This window comes from Ambystoma mexicanum, chromosome 11 (genome assembly GCF_040938575.1).
Source record: "Ambystoma mexicanum isolate Mex_15411 chromosome 11, UKY_AmexF1_1, whole genome shotgun sequence".
NCBI classification, from domain to species: domain Eukaryota; kingdom Metazoa; phylum Chordata; class Amphibia; order Caudata; family Ambystomatidae; genus Ambystoma; species Ambystoma mexicanum.
Window position 1 is genome coordinate 851,872,805 of NC_090934.1, and position 25,723 is coordinate 851,898,527.

A 25,723-nucleotide genomic window follows, 5' to 3' on the forward strand; every position below is an offset into this window, starting at 1 on the left:
GACTCCGGGGCTCCAGAGTCTATTCCAGATACTTTCTGGTCAGAAAGAAGACAGGGCGCGGGATGCCCATCCTAGACCTACGACGTCTCAAGTCCCAAAAGTTCAGGATGGTTACGTTGCAGCACGTACTCGGCCAGCTGGAGGAAGGAAAATTCTTGAACTCGCTGGACCCGGAGGACGCCCATTTCCACGCCCCCATACACACAAAACATCTAACGTTTCTGCATTTCGTAGTGCAGGGCCAGCACTACCAATTCAAGGCCCTACTTTTTGGATTGAAGTCGGCCCCCAGAGTGTTCACAAAATGCCTGGCACCGGTGGTGGCCTATCTACATCTGTTGGGTATACACATATACCCATCCGGGCCCACTCGTAGGAGCTAGCCGTCAGACACATGGAGGCGACGGTCCGGCTACTGACGGGTCTGGGATTCTCCATCAACTATCCAAAGTCCTGCTTGACACCATCACAGAACGCACTGTTCCTAGGAGCCAGACTCAAAACGGTATCCTGCCTGGAGTCACCCTTGGAGGAGAGGGTAGCTGCTATTCAGGGGAAGGTGAAGCGACTGTTGTCAATGAAGTCAGCCACGGTACGAACCATCAAGTCGTTGCTCGGCATGATGTCATGCATCTATCTCATCCGGCTCTGCAGGTTTACAGATACAACCTCTTCAGGCGTTCCTGGAATCTCGCTGGATACAGGTGTCAGGAAGCTTCACGGACAAGATCATGCTGCATATTGAGTTTCCATCGGGCGATAAGTTGGTGGGGCATCTGCACAGGGTTCCAAAACCCTCCATACCAGGAGACGGTCGCCACAGACGCTTCCCTGGAAGGCGGGGGAACTCACGCCAGGGGCTTGTGGCTGCCAGAGGAGAAGGATCTCCATATCAACATCCTGGAACTACGGCAGTGTTCTGGGCCCTCAAGTAATTCCTTCCATCTCTGAAGGGCAAGGTGGTGAGGATCTTCACGGACAACACCACCACAATGTTATACATCAGGAAACAGAGGGCCACTCGATCTCCAGCGCACTCCAAGGAAGCGCAGGACTTGTGGTGCTGGGCCGTAGGACAAGAGATGTTCCTCATTCCTCTTCCCCTAGCGGGAGTCAAGAACACCATTGCAGACTCCCTCAGGAGGGAGTTGCGCTCCTGCCACGGAGTGGGAACTTCGGCAGGACCGGGTGGACCACATCTTCGTAAAGTGGAGCAGACCCCAGATCGATCTATTTGCGACGGCGGCAAACTCCAAATGCCAGAAGTCCGCCAGCAGGTTCCACCAACCTAGGAGCATGGGGGACGTGTTCTCCTTCCTGTGTGAAGGCCTGTTCCTGTATGCGTTTCCTCCCTTGCCTCTCCTGCTACGAGTCATCAGCACACTCAAAAAGTGCCAATGCAGGATGATACTTTGCCCCAGCATAGCAGAGGCAGATTTGGTATTGGGACCTTCTCAGTCGGTCAGCATCGCCCCGGTCATGCTGCCTGTAGTTCCGGATCTTCTCACCAGAGAAGGAGGTGCAATCCTTCATCATGACCCAGGATCGCTGAGCCTGAAGGCTTGGCTCCTGCAGCAACCCTACAGTTTGGTAGATCGGAAGTTGCCTGCAGACTTCAGAGAGATCCGGGCCAGGGCGTTGTCGACTTTGAAGTGCTACAGTCACAAGTGGAAGCATTTTACTACGTGGTGTTGGTCGCAGATGATTACCCCGCTTAGGGTCATGGCCCTGCAAATTCTTCCATACTTGTTCTCCTTGGCCAGGGCCGGCCTGGCACACACTTCTATCAGGGTGCATCTTGTGGCTATCTGCCGCTACACCAGGTCTCCAGGAAGATCTTCACTTGATCTCACCGACTCATCAAGGAGTTCCTCAAAGGATTTTTTCGATATTTCCCGCTGGTGAAGGCCCCTGCCCTGGCGTGGGAACTCAACGTGGTTCTGACAAGGCTCATGGGGGGCCCCTTCGAGCCGATGCATCAGGCCCCTCACAAGTTCCTCTCATGGAAAACAGCTTTCCTTGTGTCCATCACCTCTGCCAGGAGGGTGGGTGAGATCCAGGCTCTATCCTGCAAGCAACCGTACCTGACTTTCCAAGATTCGAGGGTGGTGCTGTGGACGCACCCCTCTCATGCCGAAGGTTCAGTCGGAATTCCACCTCAACAAGCCTTTGGTGTTACCTATTTTTTTCCCAAAACCTTTGCAGTCGCTGGACGTTGCTCGTACCTTAAAGTTCTACCTGACATGCACAAAGGGTTTTTGGAAGACTTCACAAATGTTTGTGAACTTTGGACCTGTGAACCATGGCAAGACCTTGTCCAAGGCTTCCATTTCAAGGTGGCTCTCCAGCTGCATCATACATTGTCATCGATTGGCGAACTGACTGATGCCCAGCCATCCGAGAGCCCACTCCACCAGAGTGATCGCTGCGACTACAGCGTTCCTGTCTGGTGTGCCCTCTCCTGGACATCTGCAGGGCTGCTATGTGGAGGTCCACGCACACCTTCACAAAGTTCTACTGCGTCAACAGGGATTCCAGGGAGGAGCCCAGAGTCGGCCAAGCAGTGCTACGCAGCCTGTTCACTTGTTTCAGAGGTAAGAGTTAATTGCTTCTGTTGAGCCTTGCCACCTCCTGTGGCTGTGTAATGTTGAACTGCTATGTATTCCTTATTCATGAGCATGTGAATCCATGCCAGACCCTATGCTGGAGAAGGAACAAATTACTTACCTGTAACTATTGTTCTCCAGCATGGGTCTGGCATGGATTCACATGCAAAATGCTCCCTCCAACCACTCTGCGGCTCTTCTTGGTCATGCTGCCACTTTATGTGCTTACCAAATCAGAATATGGATGCCAGAGGAGAGGCTTAGGTAGAGGACTGTCATCGGAGGGGGGCAGTATGAACCAGAGGACAGTGATAGGTTTAAAGGAGAAATACAGTTTGTAAGTGAAAGTGAAACTGTTTTCTTTTACCAATCCATGAATCCATGCCAGAGAAATGCTGGAGAACAATAGTTACAGGTAAGTAACTTGTTCCGTTTTCTATATAAAAGAACAATGCATACATTACATGAGGCCCTCACTTTATGAAACACCTTGGTTGACCATTCAAGATGGTTAACCGGGAGACCAAAGGGAACCCAGATAAACCAAGTCTATACTGAGTTAAGCTCTACAGTTACCCTACATTTTAACACAATAAATCTGCCATTGGCAGAGGTGCAAGACACAGACCTGCTCCAAAAAAAGCCAAAATTAAAGTCATTTTATAATGATAAAGTGGAAAGCATGGAAAAGCTAAGTAAAAAACAGAGATGCATAGAATATGTAAAGCAGGGCTTCCCTTTAAATAGTCCACAGTGCTACCTTATTAAATGGTCTAGTATAAAATGACACAGGTTTGTAATCTATCTGCCTTCAAACATATTGCCCCTCATTCTGAGTTTGGAGGCAGCCATGGCGCTATTAGCGCCATGGCTGCCTCCAAAATCGTTCCGACTCCGGTCTGGTGAAGGGAGTAATTACCGGTCCAGTCCGAGGTTGGCGGGACCGGTAATTCCCCATTCCCCATTCCCATTTGAGCCCCCATAGGGCTCAATGGGAATGGGGAAGGTGCAAATAACGGTACCGCAATTTGCGGTACCGTTATTTGCTTCCTGGTCTCTTTGCGGCTCCCGCTAAGGCCGTCTGGACCCGCAAAGGGACCTCGTAGTAGGGCGCAAAGGGATTACTGGCACCGGTGTCATTATCGGTGCCCGGTATACCTTTGCGCCCACCTTGTAATGAGGGCCATTGAATATACCAGTGCATGGAATGGGACACCATGCGATAAATGGATATGCAGATTATGTTCTGCCCAAGTAGACACTGCGCGACATGTCCTTACTGGCTGCAAACTTTTACTTCTCCAGTATAGGAACGGTTATGATGATTTTTTAAATGAAGTGAATGGGCATTTTTCAAACCAATTTTGGTCTACGATCTACATGGACAGATCATTCGTCATTACGGCTGCGGCTTTTCATATATGGGGGCAATTCATAGGCAAATTTAAGTCCATGGACCTCATTACAAGTCTGCCGGTCCGGAAATAAGGGGGCCAGCAGCAACGTACTGGCACCCTTTCCGGACCAGCAGATTACAACTGTGCCTGCCGACGCCACTGCGTGCAGCAGGTCTGACCTGCCTAGGCGATACGGCCCCGGTAGGTACAGTTGCCATGGAAGCACCGGCCCGTTAATTTCGACTGTATAGAGGATTTTGCTAGACCCCTGTATGACCACTTTCACCCCTTTCTCACGCATTTCCCAAGGCCTTCTGGTAATGGTAGTTTCAACAAATAGGGTACTCACCCAGAGTTTCTCGAGTGAGCACCCACGTGGTGCTGAATCCCTCTGCAGCTGGTTTTCCCCTCTTGTATTAACATTTCTTTGTACTTTTCTTCAATTAGCAGTTTGCTACTTTTGTTCAACACAGTTCGGTTTCTTATCAGCTCTCCCTTCGACTCACTGGATGTGATGAACCGCTTGGCGTCTCTTCTCTCCCTGGCTGCATTATTAGCGGAAGAGGGCCCTGTGTACCGTTGACATCTGCTGCAACACACGCTGGCTATTGTTCACGGTCTTGCATTTCCTTCCACAGGGGCTTTGCGGGCATGGGTCGGAAAGGGCAAGGTCGCTTCTCTCCTTGTCACACTTTCGGTTCCGCCACCTTTCTCCTCCTCTTGAACTGCTGTACTTGGATAATGGAGCCGTTGTGCGGTCTGCCTTGCTCGAATTGTGCTCTCGTGCTCCACCTTTTATCCCTGTGGCAAAGGGCAAGGGCTGTCCGATTTGTGTAATATTGGTCAATTGCCTAACCCTTGTGTTCGGACATGTCAGGTAAACAGCTCTGGTGTTAGTCCGTCGTCTTTTATGGCGTGCGCAAGTGTTTGTGTTGGAAAGGGGGCTGGGGAGTAGAGTGTCTGAGCATCCTACGTGGTAGGTTGGGGAAAAGGTGTTATAAGAAGGGGTATACCGCATCTCACCCGTCGGTATCCCACTTCCACTCCCAGACGACCCCCCATCCAGGTGATCCTCCATCACTGGTCCACCCCCAGGAACTGGATCCAATAGCAATGGTCATGTCCTGACCACCTGGATGACAGATCCCCGGGGACTAGTCAGGGAGACACCTTCAGGTTTCTCACGTAACCAAGTTACATATTCTTTCCTGCACAGAAATGTTACCAATTCAGGTTCCCCCATGGTTATAAAGCAAATTAAACATTTCTTGTAGTATATCTTACCATGACTAATTGTGCCAATAGACAATCTGGGCCATATTTAATCTGACAGATGAATAATCATTAGTACAGTTTACGGGTTATTACTTAGAACATGGGTCTGCAACTTTTACAACTCATATTCCTCAAATCTCTCAAGACTTATCTTTTTAAATAACGCAGACCTTATGTGGCAACTTTCCAGTGCTTTTTTGTTACAACAGAGTCTTGTTGATCCATCTAACCTAGATGCAATTAAGTCTTTCCAGTTCTTGCGCAATACAAATGCTTCAAATAAAAAACAGCCGCAGTCAGCAGCATAATTGATGATGCATGTTCATGGGAGTTGTATTACAAAACATCTGGAGAGCCAAAGTTTGCAGACCTTGTACCTAGTATCCTGGAGTTAAGGTTGTAACACAGGCACACATACACATTTTGCAAAAACATTCATTCTTGACAAACATATATACTAAAGTAATTGTTTAATTTGTATCGGACCTAGACAAAGCTTTTTTAATTGTTACATCTTTCCCACCCCTGTCTTGGTTCTACCTTGTAAAATATTTAGCCTATGCTGATGATATGGTTCTTTGTGACCATACTCCTATTGGCCTCCAATATTCACTTGATGCAATACAGCAATACATAGAAATGAACGATCTGGAAATTAATGTTCCTAAATCTAAGATCTTTGTATTGTCTGCTCACAAAAGTCAAACATTTCCTCTTGGGTAATTAATAATGAACAATTGGAAACAATGAATTCATTTATTTATCTTGGCATCACTATTGAAGCAAGATGTTTGAATAAACATACTCATGAGAGAATATAAAACCAAACCATAGGCCTTGGTCATACAAACGGAAAAGGTCCAAGTAAAATTCAGACGTTTCTCCATACCGGCTGTGATAAGGTTTTATAAAACAAAGGTGGCTTCATTCTTAACCTACAGTGCCAATCTTTTTGACCCACCAACTGTCACCTTTTGGCCCAGATGGGAGGTCTTGTTTTGGAAATATGTCATGAACATCCCAAAGGGGCACCATCCTGCATAATTCACTAGGAGATGGGTCTTGCCTCCCTGGAAGCCATAGTATGGTGGAAAATACTTATTCTATATAGAAAGATTAAGTGTCCTCCACCTAAATTATTTTTTAAGGAACTCTCAGTATTGGCAACAGAATATGTAATACCAGAGTTAAGTAATCTAGCAAAATATTGCAACATCCTCATGATTGATCTTCAGACAATTGTGGAGGTATTCCAGGAACAACCCTTAGAAGTTAAGAAACGATTTCTTTATGACCCGTGTAACATCAGACAAAACACTAGTAACTACAAGCTTTCATTTCCTTTTTCATTTCGTAATTTGTATAGCACTTTTCACCATGGGTATGGTCCCAACAATACATTAATATCATGTAGAAGCCTTTAAACTCTATTCCACCAGACTTGAAAAAATGTCCATTCTTGTCCTCAATATGAGACTTCACCTTAACTTGTTTCCTACTTATGAATGAATTGGTGCAAGATTAAGAATCCTGATAGAAGAAAGGGTGTGCGGGATTTGCAAAGATGCAAGTAACGATTGGGACTCTTGACCATTTACTAATTGACTGCGAAAAATGGGATGAGTAGAGATAATTGGACTTTGTTCACGACATCAGGTTTAAATCACCTAAATAATTCTGGCATAGAATTTTAAATGGTAATCAAATTTCCTTGATTTTAGCAGAGATACGATATCGAAGAATGCTTTTGAAATATTAATTGTGTGTCTTAACTTGTTATCGTCAGTCTATACAGTATATAAAATGTATTACATTATATGATTTTTTACTTGTGTAAGGTTTGTTTTAAACCATAACACAATAAATTAAAACAATTTTAAAAAATTACTACTTGGATTTCAACCTCTCTCTTCGACATCCATAATAAGGTTGAAAGAAAATCAACACTCTTTTTGACAGCATCCTTTTAGTGGCCTGGCTCCTTGTCTCAGCAATACACTTAAGGCTGATGGTCTCCAAGTGAGAATGGGTATGAAGAGAGCAAGGACACTGTACCGAACACTGCAGAGGGAGCATGGGACAGGAGAGCATGGGGAACTACATGGAAAGTCCAATGCAGGAAAGTAAGCTAACAGGAAGAAAGAATAACACAAGGTCACCGGGAACATGGAGCTTAGCAGCAACAAGAGTTGCAATACAAAGTACCTGCATTCAAGCCCGTCCCTTATCGAATGTGCCAGGAGCCATCTTGAATGATGTTATCAAGGGTGTTGGGGACGTTCATCTTGGTCTACATCTAGACCGATGCTGATGGTGCGAGGACCTAAATCTGTACACCGATGCGGGAGCGGCCCGCCAACAATCCCAGGGTGATCGGTAAGTGCCGACACCTTGCCCCTACAGTGCTCCTTTAGTTTTGCAACTGTGGGTAGTCATGGTAGGTTGATGCATAGTTTATTTGTGGTTAATAAAGTGCTCCTTGAAGTGGGTCTTCAGTTCCGGTTTGAATTAAAGAATTGATGGGGTGAGCCAGATACGCAGATGGATTTTGGTTAGATAGTGGGGCATAGGTGAAGTCTGTTTTTTATCACTCTGGGCACTGCATTGGCCTCTTATGATTGTGACATTTCTTCTATATAGGATTTATCCCTTAAATTTGACTGCTTTGTAAGTGATGCAGGTCTTTAAGATGATGCAGGGTTGGAGAAGGGGCAGTACATATTTATCAGGGTTTGTGTGATATGGTTGTATCTTTTAGATCTTTAAATACTATATCCAGCTCTACTGGTAATTAAAGGATCCATTGTGACTTTGGTGATGCCAGTTAAAAGGGTCTTGGCACTGTCCATGTGAGAGAAGCTTACAGCCTGGGCTGTGGTTCTAAAGTCTGTTTGGACAGGTAGCATTTCTTTAGGCATAACAAAGAGCTGCTTTTGGGCTGTCTGGGTTTCTTGGCTATGAGGAACTTAAAGGAAGGTCATTGATAATGAATCTAAGAGATTTAATTGGTGAAGGCTTGTAATGGGAATTGGCCTAATTGTATTGTGTCATTATCTATGAGGAGGAACTTTGTTTTGGTTTGCTTGAGCTTTAGGCATACGCTTAACATCATTTGAATAAAAGAGAAGTAGCCATTGTTCTAGTGGTTGTATTTGTGGAGATGTATGTATAAATTGATTGTATTATTGGCTGATTTTATTCCCAGGGTTGGTGAGCAACCAACCCACTCCAAACCCAACCTCCAGGCTCCATGTATAGATTAAAATGTATGGGGTTTAATTATAAAGACTGAATAGTAAGCCCAGCACATATCATTGATAACTCATTGCTATTAATTTGAATGATAAATTAAACAAGCTGCAGATACCCTATCCGGACTGCAATTCACTAGACAGTCCTGTAAATTATAAGCAGGACTCGAATGGTTAGGTAAATTGCGCTCGTTCTCAATTTAAATACATTCAGCTTTCAATGTCCATTGTATAACACTTAGGGCCTCATCACAAGTTCGGCGGTAAATCTGCGCAATTACCGTCGGGCACAAATAGCGTTACCGCCGAGTCGTGCGGCGCAATTAGTGCTGTATCATAAGCTGGCATGCACACGCCCCTGACTCTGGCGGTAATGCTATTAGCGCCTGGCAGTAATTGTGTCGAAATAAGGGCTGCTGCCAGAAAACCGGTGCTAATAGCGCTACCGCCGGCAAACCCGGTGCTATTAGCACCGGCAGAAATTGCGTCATCGCCGGAACGGGAAGCATTGCGATGGCCATTTTGAAAAACACAATCCATCTCCACAACCTGCAGTCATTCGGTCCTGTGAACCTGGAAATATGTCACAGGAGAGGCTACGAAGCAAGGGGGCTGAACATCGGGTGCAAAAGACAACCTTTTGTGAGGGGATGCTTGTGGTCCTCACAGATGAGGTGTTGGCCCACTGTGAGGAGCTGTACGGAAGTAGGCAGAGGAAGACCAGTGGCCAGCAGCGGACAGTAATATGGAACACCATTGCCCAGAAGGTGTCAGCAGTTGCCAGTGTACCCTATGATGGTGAGACTCCTGGCTGCAAAAGATGGAACGATCTGAGGGTAAAAGTGTGGGGACTGCTGTTGCAACATCACTGTAATTCCCTGGCGACAGGAGGAGGTACTGTCGAGCCACTGGCACTCACTGCATGGGAGGAGAAATGCAGCACGGTGCTGAACCTCGAGGGGATAGATGGAGTCGGCAGTGTGGAGGCAGGAGCCAGGAGGCAGGAGGTGAGTGACCGCACCCCCAAAATGCATGCATAAAAGACAACCCAGCATAAGAAGCCCCAGTCGACAGGGACACAAGTCAACATACCTCGAAGCTGAGCACGCCAACAGGGCAGAGTGACAGGTTGGCACATCAGTCACCCTCTACATCAGCCATGGGGCATGGCACTAAGGGCACCCCTGAGTGTCACAGCAGCAGGAAGGGCAGGCAAGTGAACAAAACAAAAGCCATGTGCACCACACCCCTACTAGGCGCACCCTGTGCCAGCGTGAATGATGTGCGTGAATGACCATGACACAGTGCAGCAGTCACTGCAGCAAAAAACGGCCCCATGAGTGCACGTCAGACACAAGCCACAGGGAAGTACATGTCCCACACACAGACATGTGCATGGCCCTGCCGGCAGCGCAGCATTGCCCCATGGCCATGACAGTGCCATGGAATAAGGCACCCCAATTCCACAATGTCAGTGCCACCCGGAGAGTGGATGTGGGGCCATCAAGGTCCACCAGCATCCATGTGAGACATAGGCTGGCCCAGCATGGACACCCTGCCCTACACAAACACAGGCCAATGACCAACAGGCAATGGTTCTCACACCCATCGCCACAGGCAACCCCATGATGATAGTTCCTCATGCATCCTCCCAAGGCCAACCGTGCCCATCTGCCCATATGTGTGGGGTCACATTCTGTACCTTTGCAATTATGTATTGCATGCCAACACATGTGGGTGAACCATACCTGACGACACTGCTCATGTCCCCTACTGGCACTCGCACATCGCCAGAGGCCTCAGAGTTGAAGGTCGTTGTTGCAGGCCCATCAGGGAGTGGCTCTACAAGACCCTCAAGGTCTGTCACGACCACCCCACGAAGGTGCATACGATCCTCGCTTCGGCGCACAGAAAGCCGTGCAACGCCTGCAGCCAGCAGAGGCACGCCTGCCGGTGGCACTGCAGGCTCTGTGTCAACACCAGCAGCTACCCGGAGCAGTGCAGGCTAAGCTGCACTCATACCTGAAGCCGTTTCCCCGGACACATAGCCGACACCTGCTGCTAGTGCCACTGAGGAGCCATAGGGGGACACCAACCCGGAGTCTATGCCTGGCCAAGGCATTAACTCCCCAGGGAGCCCTCCACACCACCAGCACCAAGCAACACCAGAGCTGGATGAGGACACTCCATCCTATGGCTCACAGCCCTAGCCCAATGCAGAGTCCACCTCCCCAACCACGTAGTCTGTCACGCAACGTGGTGCTGCAAAGGCTCAACAACATGGAGCGCAGAGCGAGTGAGATGGAGCCTATTGGGCATACTTACTCTGACCACCTGCAGGCCATCAGGGAGAGTATCCATGGGGCCACCCGCCGGGTTGTGCATCAAATGATGCGGAACAGGGCCGAGATGAGGGCCAACACCTCCACCCTGACACTCTATGTACAACATGTCCGGGAGATGACAGGGTGTCTCTGCCCTAGTGGAAGCCATTTGCCAGGGCAATGAGTTGCAGCGGCAGCAGAACCTGGTGACGGGCTCCTTCCCGTCCACCTCAACAATACCCATTTAGGGTTCACAGCAGGGCATGCAAGTCACCTGGGGCAGGAGGGGGAAGAGTCCCCAACTGTGAATAACTCCGGGACACTGGCTGCCATGAGTGGCCATGCTGGGGAGTTGTTGGTGGAAGGTGGTTGCGGGGATAGTGTGCTGGGGAGTTAGTGGTGGGAGGGGGTAGGGAGGATTGTGTGCTGGGAAGTTGGTAGCAATAAATCTGTTGAACTGCATCAATATGGTACATTGTTTATTGTGTCAAAGCTGTGTTTATTCACAGTAGTGGGTCCCGCTCAGTGGTAAATGTCTTGTGCTATGAACATGTGCTAGAAAACATTGTCCATTATTGCATGGCGTGCAACTTTGCCATCCCTGGCATCATCTCTGTTGATGTGTACTGCAGCCCCTGCATTATGATCAGCATCCTCATCCTCTGGGGGTGGCATGTCTACATCAGGAGGCAGCGGTACATTTCGCTGCATGCAGATATTGCGCAACATGCAACACAGAAGCACAATTCGGCCAACTTTTTCGGGGGCGTACATCAGTGCCCCCCCAGAGCGATCAAGGCATACCGGAAACAAGCCTTCAGCAGGCCAAAGGTGCGCTCAATGCATATGCGGGTCCTGTTGTGTGTCTGGTTGTACGCTTTCTCTTGCAGCGTTTGGGGATCCCACACAGGGTCATAAGCTAAAACAGCTGTGGATATCCGGAGTCACCTGTATGGAGAGAGACACGGCCATTAGACACTGTGTAATGTGTGGATGGGGGGTCAGGCTTTTACAGTATCATGGAAATAGACATTGTCCTGAGGTATATGCAGCTGCAAGTTGTGGCCCCTATGTCTGTGAATACTGTGTCACTTGTGTGACGCATGGTTTTCAATTCACATGCGCTCTGTCCCCTACAAGTTGGTGTTACGTACTGTGTCTGTAGGTGACATGTGTTGCCGACATGGTGGTAGTCCTTTGTGGGTGTAGCGCTCTGGTGCATGGGGCATGATGAGTTGACTATCACCAATCTGTACACTTCTGGGTGCAGTGGTTCGCCATTAGGTTGTAGGGGAACATGGGTGCATGTCGGTGGTACTGGGAGGGTTGCTGTTGCAAGGTTCATTGTGGCACTTTTGTAGTAGTTGTTGCTGTTTTTGCATGTTGCATTCTGGTACCTGTAGGCATATTGGTGTTTACAAGTCCTACTATGTGTACATGGGCTCATTCCTCATGTTGGGTGCAACATGTGCCTTTTCCCTGGGCTGTACTGTGACGCTGGCATGGGAGGAGGACTGGTCAAATTTTTGCAGACATTTCTCATGCAATGCTTTGTGTCAGTGTTCACGTCCACAACAACCACCCCCCCATTTGGTCAGGTGCTCTGCAGAGCATCCATGCAGCCAGTTGTACTCACCCACAATCCACGTCCGATGTCCACGATGCCTCTCCATGTATCCTGGGAGTCTACAATTCCATAGCACCATGGAATTGTGGGTGGAACCTGGGTAGCGGGCACAGCAGTAGGTGATGATGAGGTCAGGGTCACAGGTTACCTGCACATTGAGAGAGTGGTAGTGTGCAGTTTCTGTACACTGCTTCGTGGGCCAAAGGTGCCACCAACACCACATGGGTGCAGTCCAGGGCTGCTATCACATTTGGCATGTGTGCTATGGCATAGAATCGTGCTTTCATGGCATTCACATGGGCTGGGGTGGTGGGCAGTGGGATGTGGTGTTGCACATGACACAGGAGGGCACCCATCACCTGGCCCAACACTGCGCAGAACGTAGGCTGTGCCATGCCGTGCATCATGGCTGGAAGATGCCTGTATCTAGAAATGGTAGTACTGTTAATCCTGCTTCCTATGTCATCTTTGATTGTTGTGAGCAGCTGTGTGATGGACTCCCTGTTCAGGTGGTACAGTGTCACCAACTGAGGGCCTGACCATGGGGATGGGTGCATGTCTTGTTTGTGCTCTTCTTCTCCATCCTTCCCCCACCACTGTGCGTCCTGTGACCTGGCCTGCTCCTCCTGCCTCTCTGCTTCCAGACGCTGCATGAGCAACTGCCTGTCCCAGCTCACTGTGACTAATGGCAGCATGGTGTGGAAAACACTGTTTGGGGTAGGAGTGTGCCTTTTGTAGCCCTCTGGGGTGTATTGGGATCACCTGTGGCTTCATTTCAGGCACCTGTGTTCATTTACCTCCAACTGGAAGCTGGAGGTAACTGCGCTGTCTTTTCGTCGCTAATAGCGCCAGACATGGACTTGTGATGTGGCTGTGTTTGTGCCTTGTGTGGCCAGCTGTAATAGCACCGGCTGGTTTTACAGTCAGCGGTATTTGCGCCAGCTCTTGATCAGGTGGAGTGGTATTGTTGGCGCTAATTCCGTTACCGTCACTTAAGGCTTACCCCCGGACTTGTGATGAGGCCCTAAGTGTTTATTATTATTCTTTATGTATATTGTGTGTAAATTAGAACATTATCCTTATGGGGCACATGCTTATGCTTCACCCAATCCTGGGCTTTGCCAAGGCATATAACCTGTACCCGTTGTATCACAAATGTGGTATTATAGGTCTTAGTTCTATTCACCACATTAAAGCATTATATTTCATGTTATATATGTATTCCCAACCCCACTTCTGGGCTCCATGTATAGATTAAAATGTATGGGGGTTGGATCATTTGGGGACTTTGCATGTCACTGGACAGTTCTATGATCTCGACAAGACCATCTGCAAAAGTTAACAATGATATAAGAGATATGAGGAGAATCACCATAAATGGTGTTGTGATAGCTCATGCTTAAAGAGGTGTCAAGAGTAGCTAACATAAGATCAGGAAGCACAGGTCATCATTATACATTATATGGACGGTGAATCGTCTGTGTTTCTGTGCTGCATCGTGGTATAAATCCAGGTCAGTAGTCACGCAGACCATGATACTTGTAGGTTTGGTTTTGTAGTTGCATGACAACCTCCTCAATTAAACGTCCCAAAAATGATAAATGTGTAGCTCAGTAGCGGGCAAGACTGGAAAGACCTAGAGTTCAATTCTTAAGTTATATTTAGGTCATTGTTTGTCTCTGTACTAGAATAGTTGGCTAGTTCTTGTTTCTCTCTAATTGTTCTTTTTCATTCTAGATGCAGATACTGCAGCACCGGCCTGGCCGACTGTGGCCAAAATACGTGTTTCTGGCCAAACCCATTGGCTATCTGCCCGGGGGGGTCAGGCGGAGGATGGTGCAAAGAATCATGACAAAGAGGACCTGCTTCGTGCAGGAGGTAATGTTAATGAAATAATATACTCTTGGTCTTATGGTTCACTAAGTATGGTTACTGGAAAAGCTTGTTCCATGGTATGTACTGAAGGCAAGTCCCTTTTTACGCACACTCCAGAATAAAGACAACCCACTGGGGAAACAGGCCAGGAGCCTTTCAAGGATAACAAGGTTTAATTGTACAGAATACAAATATCAGCAAAGGACTCTGCTGCTTGAGTGCGCTCTGCTCTTAATGTTACAAACAGGGGCTTAAACCTCACACTCGTCATAATATACAGTACAATTGGGTGCCACTGATTGGAGATATCTTACACATGAGCTTGCTCTATAGAGGATGCCAGGCAGTAATTGGTTAGTTCTCTACCATTGTCTGGATCCATGTGGGTCAGCTGGGCTCATCCTCGTGGTGAAGGTCGGGGCACACATTAATACATTGTTTCTGTCTAAATTAAACATGCTAAGCCTGGTTATTAATTCATTGTGGCAGGCACTTGGGCGGCACGGGAAATGGTTCAGGGGGCAGAGAGGAGGGAGGATAAAATACAGTCATGCTGATTCACACATTCAGGGCTTCATTGATACCGTAGTTCCTGCACTCAAGGTCTCCACCCGGGGTTTTGATCTTTAATTTATCTCTCCGTGTACCTCGTGTTACAAGGGATACGTTTTCATGCTTGAAAGAAATACAGCCACGCATGCTTAGATCTTCTATGAACACTTGATTCGTGTTGGTACAAGGGGGTTGCTTGCTTATCAGGGAATGCAAAGGTGTGGGGGTCGGGTCAGTGGTGTGGGGCTGGCTCTGGCCTGGCTGGGTGGGCGGTTAGAGGCCTAATGGCAGTTAAGTGGAGATGAATGGACACAGCGCGGGGCCTTGTGTTGTCTCACGCTCTTGCAGGGCGCATTCCTTTGAAAGATACTAAATATTCACAACACTGGAGGAATGAAGGGGAAGTGTACCTTTGTGGAAACAGGGTTCTGCGGAGTCAGGCTGCCTTACGGAAATTAGGCCTAGTGAGCCAGCAACGTGAACAGCACAGGCCTGTAGTGTATCCCTTCTGGGCCTAATACAAAATGGAGTCATGGGTTATGGGTTTTCTAGTGCTTCACATCTACCTCTGAACACTACAGTGCCTCTACATGTTGCCTGGTAGTGCAGATTACTCCCCCCTTGTACGTTACATCACCTCATATGGTGTTCCCCTTACATGGAAGCGTCTACGGGGGTGGGATAGGCTCATTTCCATCCCAACAATACTCGCTTGACTTGACCATAGGAATGATAACAGATGCCTCAGTTTTATGCGTATTTATATCAGTTAAAAGACATTGGTATTTTTTTAATTGAAAATGGCAGCATACCCCCACAAATAGCCATCTCCCATTTTTCGTTACTCTTCCCTCCCCTACCCCTATTTGTTTTTCTTATTCTGTATTGGTGGTAAAGATGTGCATCAGCCTGTATTTACACGTAGATCATCTCTTGCTCATACAATCTATGTCCAGTGTGAAAGAGAAGCTTGTGAGGTAAAGGTTCCAACCATATGCATTCTAGAAAGCAACTCACTGATGTACTCCAACCAGTTAGGATTCAGATTATTGTACCAGAGTCAGGGCCGCTGGACATCTGGTAATATTTTGGACAGACACCAGAACTACTGTTCAAAGTGTACACTAGTTGCCAGTTGCTAAGCTTGAGGATTACAGGTTGCAGTGCCTGTTGAGCAATGCTTATCAAAGGGTTAGGCAAACTTTTTTGTGCGTTTTCCTGATTATGATTTTCTATGTTTCTTACTGTTTTATGGAATCTGGTAAACTCCATAGGCATCTGCTTTTGCATTGTGACACACAGCACCTTTTGTGCAGTGCCACTGAAATGTTTAAGTGCATTTTCTTGGGTGAACTACTGTTCGCAAGAATAGTAAGATGACCCCTGTCTACTTACCTTTACTTTATGGGTCCAACACACACCGCCCTATGTGGAGTACTGGGGGGTTACATAGTAACTCCTTTAACCCATTCCTCATGTAACATTTTGTTACACTAACTCACACGAATGACTGGTGGCAGTGATTTCATTTTTACTACCCAGTGACATTTATCTGCAGGCTGATACCTCAGCTGCAGTGCTTCACTCAAGGGTGACCATTTCCTCAAAATGGCCCCGTCTTCTTTTTTCACCATTTCTTGTTAGTTTCTTCTGGGCTTTTACTCTGTTTGCATCAGGTTTGACTCTTTTGTGTGTTTTTGCCTTTGACAGGCTTCAGACCTGAAGCCCGCCCAGGCTCCAGTGTGTCTGGAAAGGCAGGAAGTGAAGGAGGGTCCTGAAACTTCCCTGTCCTTAGTCTCTAGGTGTGCCTGAGCGAAACCAGTTCCAATTGGCCGGCTGGCTGTCCTGTAGGACAGCCACCTTGCTGTGTGATTGACAGCCTACGGCTATGAATGAATGGTAACTTGCATAAAAAGCAAGGTTTTTGGGACTAAGAGCAGAGTCGACCACTGGAGGACAACATCCGAAGTAGAAGACGAGAGAAGACGCCAGCAGCACCCGTCCGGACCGCGAAGTACCCGGTGAAGCACTGCAGCTGTGCTGACTCCGTTTTCGAGTTGCTGTGATTTCTCCTTTGAACACTATTTTTTTTCCACTTAAATTTGATTGAACATTTTCCAAACGCAAGTAACAAATCAAAAACAATAGACCAACAATAGCCTCAATAAACACAACAAATAGAAGACCCCTCCCTACCACCCTCGCCTACTCCCCGCTCAGAAACAACGTATCCAACAGATTAATGGAGTCACAGATTCAAATCAATCAAGGACCAAACACTTCTCGGCGGCTGACATATCAGGCTCAAACTGAAAGAGAAAATTAAGTAACAGACACTGGAAGGCACACACATAATGAGCATCAATCTATACCAAGAGGATTCATAGTCTCATTGATTCACAGCTCTCATGGAGCTGAACCATCATCCAGTTTTGGTGGAAAGAGTTCATAGTATCGTGAGTCAAAGCTGAAAGTTTCTCATAAGTAAATATCGTCCAGAACTTGGCCATCCAGTCCGACTTCACTGGCACCAAGCCGCTTTTCCACTTCTCGGCTAAGGCCATTCTCTCTGCTCGGAGCATGGCCTGAACCTCCCTGGGTAAGCGAGCCGAGACCTCATCCGGGGACGAGATGCCAAAAAGGAGTTCGAGGGGGAGCAGGGACAGATGAACACCTGTAATCTCATTAATCCAGCTCTGCAGGTCTGCCCAAAATTCCTGAATAACAGGGCACTCCAACCATAAGTGAAACCATGTCCCATGTTGACCACACTTCCTCGGACAGGCTGGGGACAACCCAGGAAACATTTTAGCGAGTCGCTCTGGTGCAAGGTGCCACACGTGTAACATTTTAAAGTTGTGCTCCATCGCTGCTGTGTACAAGCGGCCTGAGAAAAGGGATTTAAAGATAGCTGCCCAAGTATCTTCCTCCACCACCATCCCCAACCTAGTCTCCCACTGTTTCTTGAACCTCTGTCTACTCTCCACCTCCCCTGTAATTACAACCTTATAAAATCTAGACAGGGACCCTCTCATTGATGAGGATTCAACAATGATTTTCTCAAGTGGCATAAGGGGTCGGGCCAGACCTTCCACCCAATGGCTATCCGTCAAGATCCCCTTCACTCGAATATAATCAAAAATTGACACCAGAGAATCTCCCATGGCCTCCACCAGGCTGGCATACTCAATGAATTCACCCTGCTGGAAGAATTGCGCTGCACGTTCGAGGCCTACATCCGACTAACCCTGTGTCCCGCACAGATCTCTATTGCCTAGGTCGATCGGGGGGCCCCACAGAGAAGACAAAGGAGAGGGCCAGGAAGGGAGAGCAGGGTTTTCTCCGTCGTCCCTCCATAGCTCCCACAACACAAACAGGGTAGGATAATTCCTAATTTTATACGGGAGGTCCTTAGTAGGGGACCACAAGAGATATCTCACCTTCCTGGGGTGACCTTTCACATCTTCGATGTAAGACCAATAGGTTCTCATGTCATCTCTCGAGTGCTCCAACATCACTCTTAATTGAGCGGCTTTGTGGTAGACCCTGAAGTCAGGTAAACCGAAATCCCCGTACGCTCTCGGGAGAGTCAAGGTCCCATGCTTAACCCTTGCTTTTTTCCCCTTCCAAATAAAGCGCTGCACCATTAAATGGAGGGATCTAAAAAAACACCTTGGAATGGCAATCGGGAGGGCAGAAAAAAGGTAAAGAAGCCTAGGCAAAATATTCATCATGACTGACACCATACGCCCAAACCACGAAAGGGTCAAGGAGGCCCAACAAAGTAAATCAGACTTTTATCTTGGCTAGGATGGGAGGATAATTGACTTCGAAGAGGAGGGACAAGTCTCTTGGGAGAAGAAACCCCAGATAGGATGTAGTCTTACGCTCGACTCTAATACTCCCCAATGACTCCCTCCCCTCAACTTCCCCATCGGCTCTACCCATTGGCATCAAACATGATTTCCCTGGGTTGATTTTCAGCCCCGAAAAGAGGCCGAACTCTTGGATCAAGTCTGTGAGGTCTGGAAGCAAAGTCTGAAGGTTGGTTAAGTACGCTAGGATGTCATCCACGAATAGGGAGAGCTTAAACTCGAGATCCCCACAGCGAACACTGGTAATCCCCTGATGCTGCCTTATGGCTGTCGGCAGAGGTTCCATCACCAGAGCATAGAGAAGGGGCGAAATCAGACATTCCTGACGGGTCCCCCTGGAGAGCGAGAATATGGCCGAGACCGTCTCATTCCCTGCCACTCTGGCCTTTGGGCCATTGTAATGTGTTGAGATCCAACCACAAAACCTAGCCCCCAAACCCATCCGCTGCAGGATCTTGCCCATGTAAGCTCACTCAACCCGGTCAAAGGCCTTCTCCGAGTCCAGAGACAGCAGATAGGCCTCCTCACCTGTAACCTCTACTTCATGCATTAAGTCCAGAGATTTCCTGATGTTGTCCCCCCGTCCCCCGCCATCCGGGAATAAAGCCCACCTGAACCCCGTGCACCAGCGAAGGGAGAATCAGGGCCAATAGGTAATGTTACCTATTAGCCAGGAGCTTGGCCAACCCCTTCACGTCCGTGTTTAGTAGTGAAATGGGACGTTAGGATTGGCACTGTTTCGGGTCCTTTCCTTCCTTCTGGATGACAACAATGCAAGCTGAGAGCATTGATTGTGGGAGACGGCCTGACTCCAAGACTATGTTGAAGAGCTTAGCCAGGAAGGGTGCAAGGACGAGGTGAAAGGACTTGTAGAAGAAGACCGTAAAACCGTTGTCCCCTGGTGTCGTACCTGACTTCATTGAGCTGATTGTATCGATTACTTCTTGCGGAGTAATGGGTCCCTCCAAGGGGTCCGACTTCTCGGGGGATAGACGGGGAAGCGGTATGGAGTCCAGGAACCTATCTATATCCGCCCCATCCCCACCATATTCTGAGCTATACAGGCATTCGTAATATAGACGGAACTGCTCCGCAATCCCTCGATCATCAGCACTGACTATTTAAGAAAGAGCATCAGAACTTTGACTTTGCCCATTGACTTTGGCTGTCCTGTCTCCCTAAAGGTCTCTTTCTGAACCTATTGGCTTTGGCAGGGCTTGTTCCCTTATAGGTTTTAAATGTTGAACACTTTAATGCTGGGGTAATAGACTGCCTGCATCCCTTTGGGAGAATCTAACTGTTCTCATCACTTATCAGTCTGTTCTGATCTAACCCTTACCTTTCCTTCCTTAATTAACTCAATACTGCAAAGGTGATACCAATATAAATGTTAAACTGACCTCAACTGACGTCACCTCTGGTGCTGAACCATGTGTAAAATATGAATGAATTACTCACCTGCTTTATTGTTCACTTTTTTAATTGAATCCTAACTTGGGATTAATGTTACAGCTAATTACTGCTTTTTAAAGAATGCTTTAAATATCTTTGTGTATAAATAATGTATTATATAACTTTATGGGCCTCATTACGAGTAGCCCGGTAAAACGGGGTGATTACGAGTGCGCGAGCATGCGCGAACCCCCATGCTGGTAATGGCCATACCGGCATGCCGCTAAAGGCCCTCCAACCCCCCGATAGCGGCATCACGGGACCCGCCGATACCGGCACCGCCTAGGAGGAACCCCTAAATACCGACCCCGTAATACCACCATGCTAATACCGGGTTCGTAAAACCGGACCCGGAAATAACGTCATCGCGCAAGAACGGGAAATGGGCCGGCAGCCATCTTTAAAAACACAATCCATTGCCATCCTCCCTAACCACCAGTCTATTCGTGTTGTGTTGTGTTGAAAAACCCTGAGGATGTCCAGGGCCACCCGGAAGACAACCCCCCGGCAGCAGAAACAGCGTTTCTCTGACGCAGAGCTAAATATGTTGGCGGACACTCTGGCTGCACATGCAGACATAATGAAAGGCAATGACATGAAGCATGAAGCCCAGATGAGGAAAAAGGAAATCTGGCAGGAGGTTGCCAGAAGGTGTCAGCCGTGGGGACCACCCCACGTACTGTGCGTGACTGCCGCAAGAGGTGGGACGACCTCCGCTTGAGGGTGAGAAACAGCCTGTCAAGCAACAGGAGGGCGGCCATGGCGACAGGCGGGGGTCCCCACTCGCCTGCAAAGCTGATGCCCTGGGAGGAGACTGCCAGCACATTTATCGATCCTGAGTCAATAGAGGGATTTGGAGAGATGGAGATGGGTGCGGCATCATCCCCAGAAGGAGGTGAGTGACCCTACACATCCCTCTAGGGGAAACCATGACGTAACACAAGTGACGTGGAAGTGAGACTAGGCAAGGCAATGCATGTCCCTACACCCACATCAACATATCCAAGTCAACATTGTGGCCCAAACCCTGCCACACAGAAATGCATGCTGAGTGCCAATCCCATAACCAACACACGGGCAACATACCAGGACCGTGCCCATGTAACCCAACACACAAACCCCATATCAACGGCATGCCACCTGCCATGCATTGATTGCCAATATGCCCCCTCAGAACACCAAGTGCCACACACCTGTAAGACATGGATGCATGAATGTATGAATATTGAACAGCACAATTGTATGCCGCTGGCATGTGACACCATCACTGATGACCTGCATCTCTTCTAACCCCCAGGCACCGATGAGGAAGATGCCAGTCAGGAGAGGAGCGCAAGGGCATCGACATCACGCCATAAGACAAGGGCCACCACCACCCCCCAGCCAGACAAACATGCCAGACCCACAGGCAGTGTGCCTGACCGGGTGGAAAGCCAGCCAACAACACCTGCTGCCAGTGTGCCCGACACACATCAGGACCAGCAGCAAACACCCACAACAGTCGGAGGGGTGTCCCTTCATGCGCCACCCCACTCCCCCCGAGGACGTTGCAGATGCCAATGTGGATCCCGAAGGAGTCACAGTAGTGACTTCTACACCCACCCCAAGCCCCCTGCCCACCCTCCCACCCCATATGGAGCCCTACAGCAGTGATGATCCCTGCCTCCATGACTCTGATCTAGGGATTCGGACCTGTGCCCCTTCGAGGAGGACAGCACCCAGGATGTAGGCCCCGTGCATGCACCATCCACCATTCCAGCTCCAACCACTCCAGCTCCCACCACTCCAGCTCCCACCAACAGCCTGGAGTCACGCCTGTCGAGGTTGGAGGCACGACAGGAGGCAATGCTGGAACTCCTGCGGCAGTATATTGCCGATGGGGAGGAGACAAGGAGGGGCATAGCAACTGCCATTGCGGGGACCACAGCGGCCATCACAGCGAACACAGCTGCCGTGAATGCATCGGCTGTGCTCATGAGGGACTGCCTGGGGGCAGTAACCCAAGTCCTAACTTCCATTCTGCTCCATATGCAGCGGCTACGCCTTGGAGCAGGCGTGGAACCTGCCTCAGACACATCCACTGCCACTCCACCTGCATCCTCAGTCCCCGCAAGCCCTGTGCGGATGACCCGGAGGAGTGCACGGCACTCGGAGATGTCACCACGGACAACAAAAAGTCCAGGAAGTAGAGTGCCCAGTCAATGGGAGTGGTACACATGGTTGTGGGTGAAGGGAACCATTTCATGGAGTACATTTGGGGACTTTTGGGGTTTGTAGGGTGTGTTAGGGAGTTCACTGGGGGTTTTTGGGGTTTTTAGGGTGGGTTAGGGAGTTCTCTGGGGTTACGGGGGGGGAGTGTGCACATTTTTCCCTGTTTGAAAAAATACACCCGTTGAGTGCCAAAAAAATCAATGGCTGGACATTGTTCATTTTGTGCATATCCATTTAATGTGTGACGGTGTTCAGTGGCCAACTCCCAACAATCCCAGTGTGCGTGTCCACATGGAGCCAGTGTGTCACTGACACATGTCTATTATAGTCCCTGTGGTTCAGAAGTATTCGTGAATCAGTGCTTGGTGTACAGCACGGCCATCCCGTGCATCACGTACTGGCACGAGGGCTACTTCACCTCCGTCTCCATTCTCATCATCCTCACCCAGGTCATGCATGTCAATGTCAGGTGGCAGTGGTACATTTCTCCGGACACACATGTTGTGCAGCATGACACAGGCCATGGTGATCTTTGCCACCTTCTCAGGACTATGTAGGAGTGCCCCACCAGACCTGCTTAGGCAGCGGAAACGCGCCTTCAACAGGCCAAAGGTCTGCTCAATCACAACACGGGTACGGGTGTGCACAAGATTGTACTCCTCTTCATGGCTGTTCTGCGGGTTCCGCACAGGGGGAAGTAGCCACGGCCTCAAGGGATATCCTCCATCACCTGCAAGCAACTACAAATAGGTGTGTGTCACTCTGAGCTGCCACCTTCAGGAAGCAGTCATGGCCACAGCTATTTGGTGTGGACATGCACATGTCCCTGTACATATGAAAATTGTTACCTAGATGCATACTATACTGTTATGTGGTGTGGTAGTCTGCATGGCGTTCAATAGATGGTGCAGGGTGTGATAATGCATGCTGAGGCGGATGTACTGTGGTAGTACGACAGTGTTTAGCTCCCATTCATGCTGTGTATTCTACACTATGCATGGTCACACTAGCCACATTGGCACAGTTGCAATCCTGTTCAGTCATGCATTGCTTGCCATCACCATGGTGGCCTGGTTGTGCCTCTTACTTGTTGTCATAGATATGCATAATTGGTAAAATGTGTGCCAGTGATGTGTCATGTTCCGTTTGGTAGGTTCAGGTCAGGAGTGTTTAGCTCTGCATGCATTCTCCAATCACCAACAAGTGCCACCCAGGTAGAGTATGCATCCCCCCCTTTCCCACCCAGGTGGAGTATGCATCCCCCCCACCTTTCCCAGCCAGGTGGAGTATGCATCCCCCCCTTTCCCACCCAGGTGGTGTATGCATCCCTACACATCAGTACCCCAAAGCACTGTCATGGCCCAGTTGGGCAACTCACCAAGCAGCCAGGCACGTGGTCCAGCATGTCGCTCCATGTGATGGGGTAGCGTGGAGTTGCGCAGCACCATGGCATCATGTGTTGATCCGGGAAATCGGGCACAGCAATGTGTGATTATCTTGCTGGATTCACATACCATTTGCACATTGATGGAGTGGAATTGCTTGCGATTGTGGTACACCGCCTCTATGGCATGGGGGACTACCAATTCCACATGGGTGCAGTCCAGGGCACCAACACAATTGGGCATGCCTACCAGTGCATGGAAGCCTACTTTGGTGTCGGCTATCTCCTGGGCAGTCCGTGGTAGGGATATGTGGGGGCTTGCGTGCTTCAGGGGGGCATCCAGCACTTGGTTCAACATGAGTGAAAATAGTGGTTGTGAAATGCCATGCAGCTGGCCCACTGTGTGTTGATAGGTGCCAGTGGCCAGGAAGTGGAGCACAGACACCACCTTTAGTAGCAGGGGGATGGCAGTGCGTATTTCTATTAGGCTGGCAATGTCGTTGTGTATCATGTCCACTATGGGTGTGATGGTGTCCCGGTCCCAACCGGTACAGGGTATGGATCTGCTCAGGGGTTAGGTTGAATGGGCTGGGTCTGGTGCGAGGGATTAGTGGCTGCCTACGAGGCACTGCTGGCTGTACTGGTGGTAATTGCTGGGCCTGTCTCACCCTCCTTCTCCTCCTGCGTCTCCTCTGTGCTGCCTGTTGTTGCTGCTGTAGTTGTTGTTGTAGTTGGTGTTGTTGCTGTAGTTGTAGCAGTATAGGCATGTCCTCCAGCGCCATGATTGCAACAGCTAGTGGTAGAACTTTGGTGTTGGAAGGGGTGTGGTGTGTGGGTGTGCTCATTTAATACTGGCCCAGCCTCCATTGACTCCACCTGTGGTGATTGTATGCACCTGTGGCAGTTGGCTTGATTGCTGTTTGCGGGTGGTCTGCGATGCCTGTATGGCCGGCATCGTGCAGGCCGTGATTACCGGTTTCTGAATGCTGGTATTTGCATATCCGCGTGGGTTGGGATGTCCTCCTATTACCGGCATGCCGGTATTTGCTCCCCAAAGGGGCGCGTGTATGTGCCCATGCTGCTATTAGAGGCACCGTTATTTACGGTGCCGCTATTAGCAGGTTGCTGGGTCAGAATACACCAGAGCGGTAAGCGATGCCGGTAATCCTTTACCGGCCTCGTTTTTCCATTACCTCCAACCTCGTAATGAGGCCCTAAGTGTTTACCTGGATACCTGTATTTACCAATTTCATTGTGCAGCTCACATTACCCCTCTTAAGATAAGCCTGGCTGCTCAATCACACTACCAACTTGTGTAGTACAGACCTATATTAAAAGGTGGGTTACCTGATACCAAGAGATAAGTCTTGTGTAGTCCCACACCATTTGGACTGCACTAATTCTTACCTAACATCAAGTCATTCAGTCGGCTGATACCAAGCTTCTCATAGTCCCCTGTGTATTAAAGCCTCATATTGAAATGTTGAGCAGATTTTTTTCAGTCCAAGCTCCCTACTTTTGCAAATGCCTTCCAAGTGTAATCAATCAATTGAAAACTTCCTGTCCTTTAGAAGAGCCATTAAAATATGTCTCTTTCTGGCAACAACTGTGCAATTTGTTCAACTCTCAGTCTCTCCTCTCAATAGCATAAAGAGGCCATAAATAAATAAATTCCATTGCAAAAAGGTGTTCTTAATGTATTTTGTTTTATTTTTCATTTATTGAGCATTTGTAAGGCGCCTATCCAACAAAAGGTGTTTCCAAGCGCCACAAGATAAAAAGGGGGGCCACAGGGGAGATGACAACGAAAAAACAGTCCTACTCGGCCTTGTGACATTCACATCATGCAAGTGCAGTAATAAAGTGCTGGGTGGAGGGGCGGTGGAAGGGGGAC

At 48.7% G+C, this 25,723-nt stretch overlaps 1 protein-coding gene across 9 annotated transcripts in view; it reads left to right on the forward strand.

The window, feature by feature from the left end:
• TKFC (triokinase and FMN cyclase) overlaps positions 1-25,723 on the forward strand; it is a 1,395,923-nt gene that overhangs the window by 1,123,992 nt on the left and 246,208 nt on the right. For all 9 annotated transcript variants that reach the window (XM_069623835.1, XM_069623836.1, XM_069623839.1 and 6 more), the window contains one exon: positions 14,218-14,358. In XM_069623835.1, the coding sequence (XP_069479936.1) occupies positions 14,218-14,358 (141 nt within the window). The remainder of the gene's footprint in view (positions 1-14,217; positions 14,359-25,723) is intronic.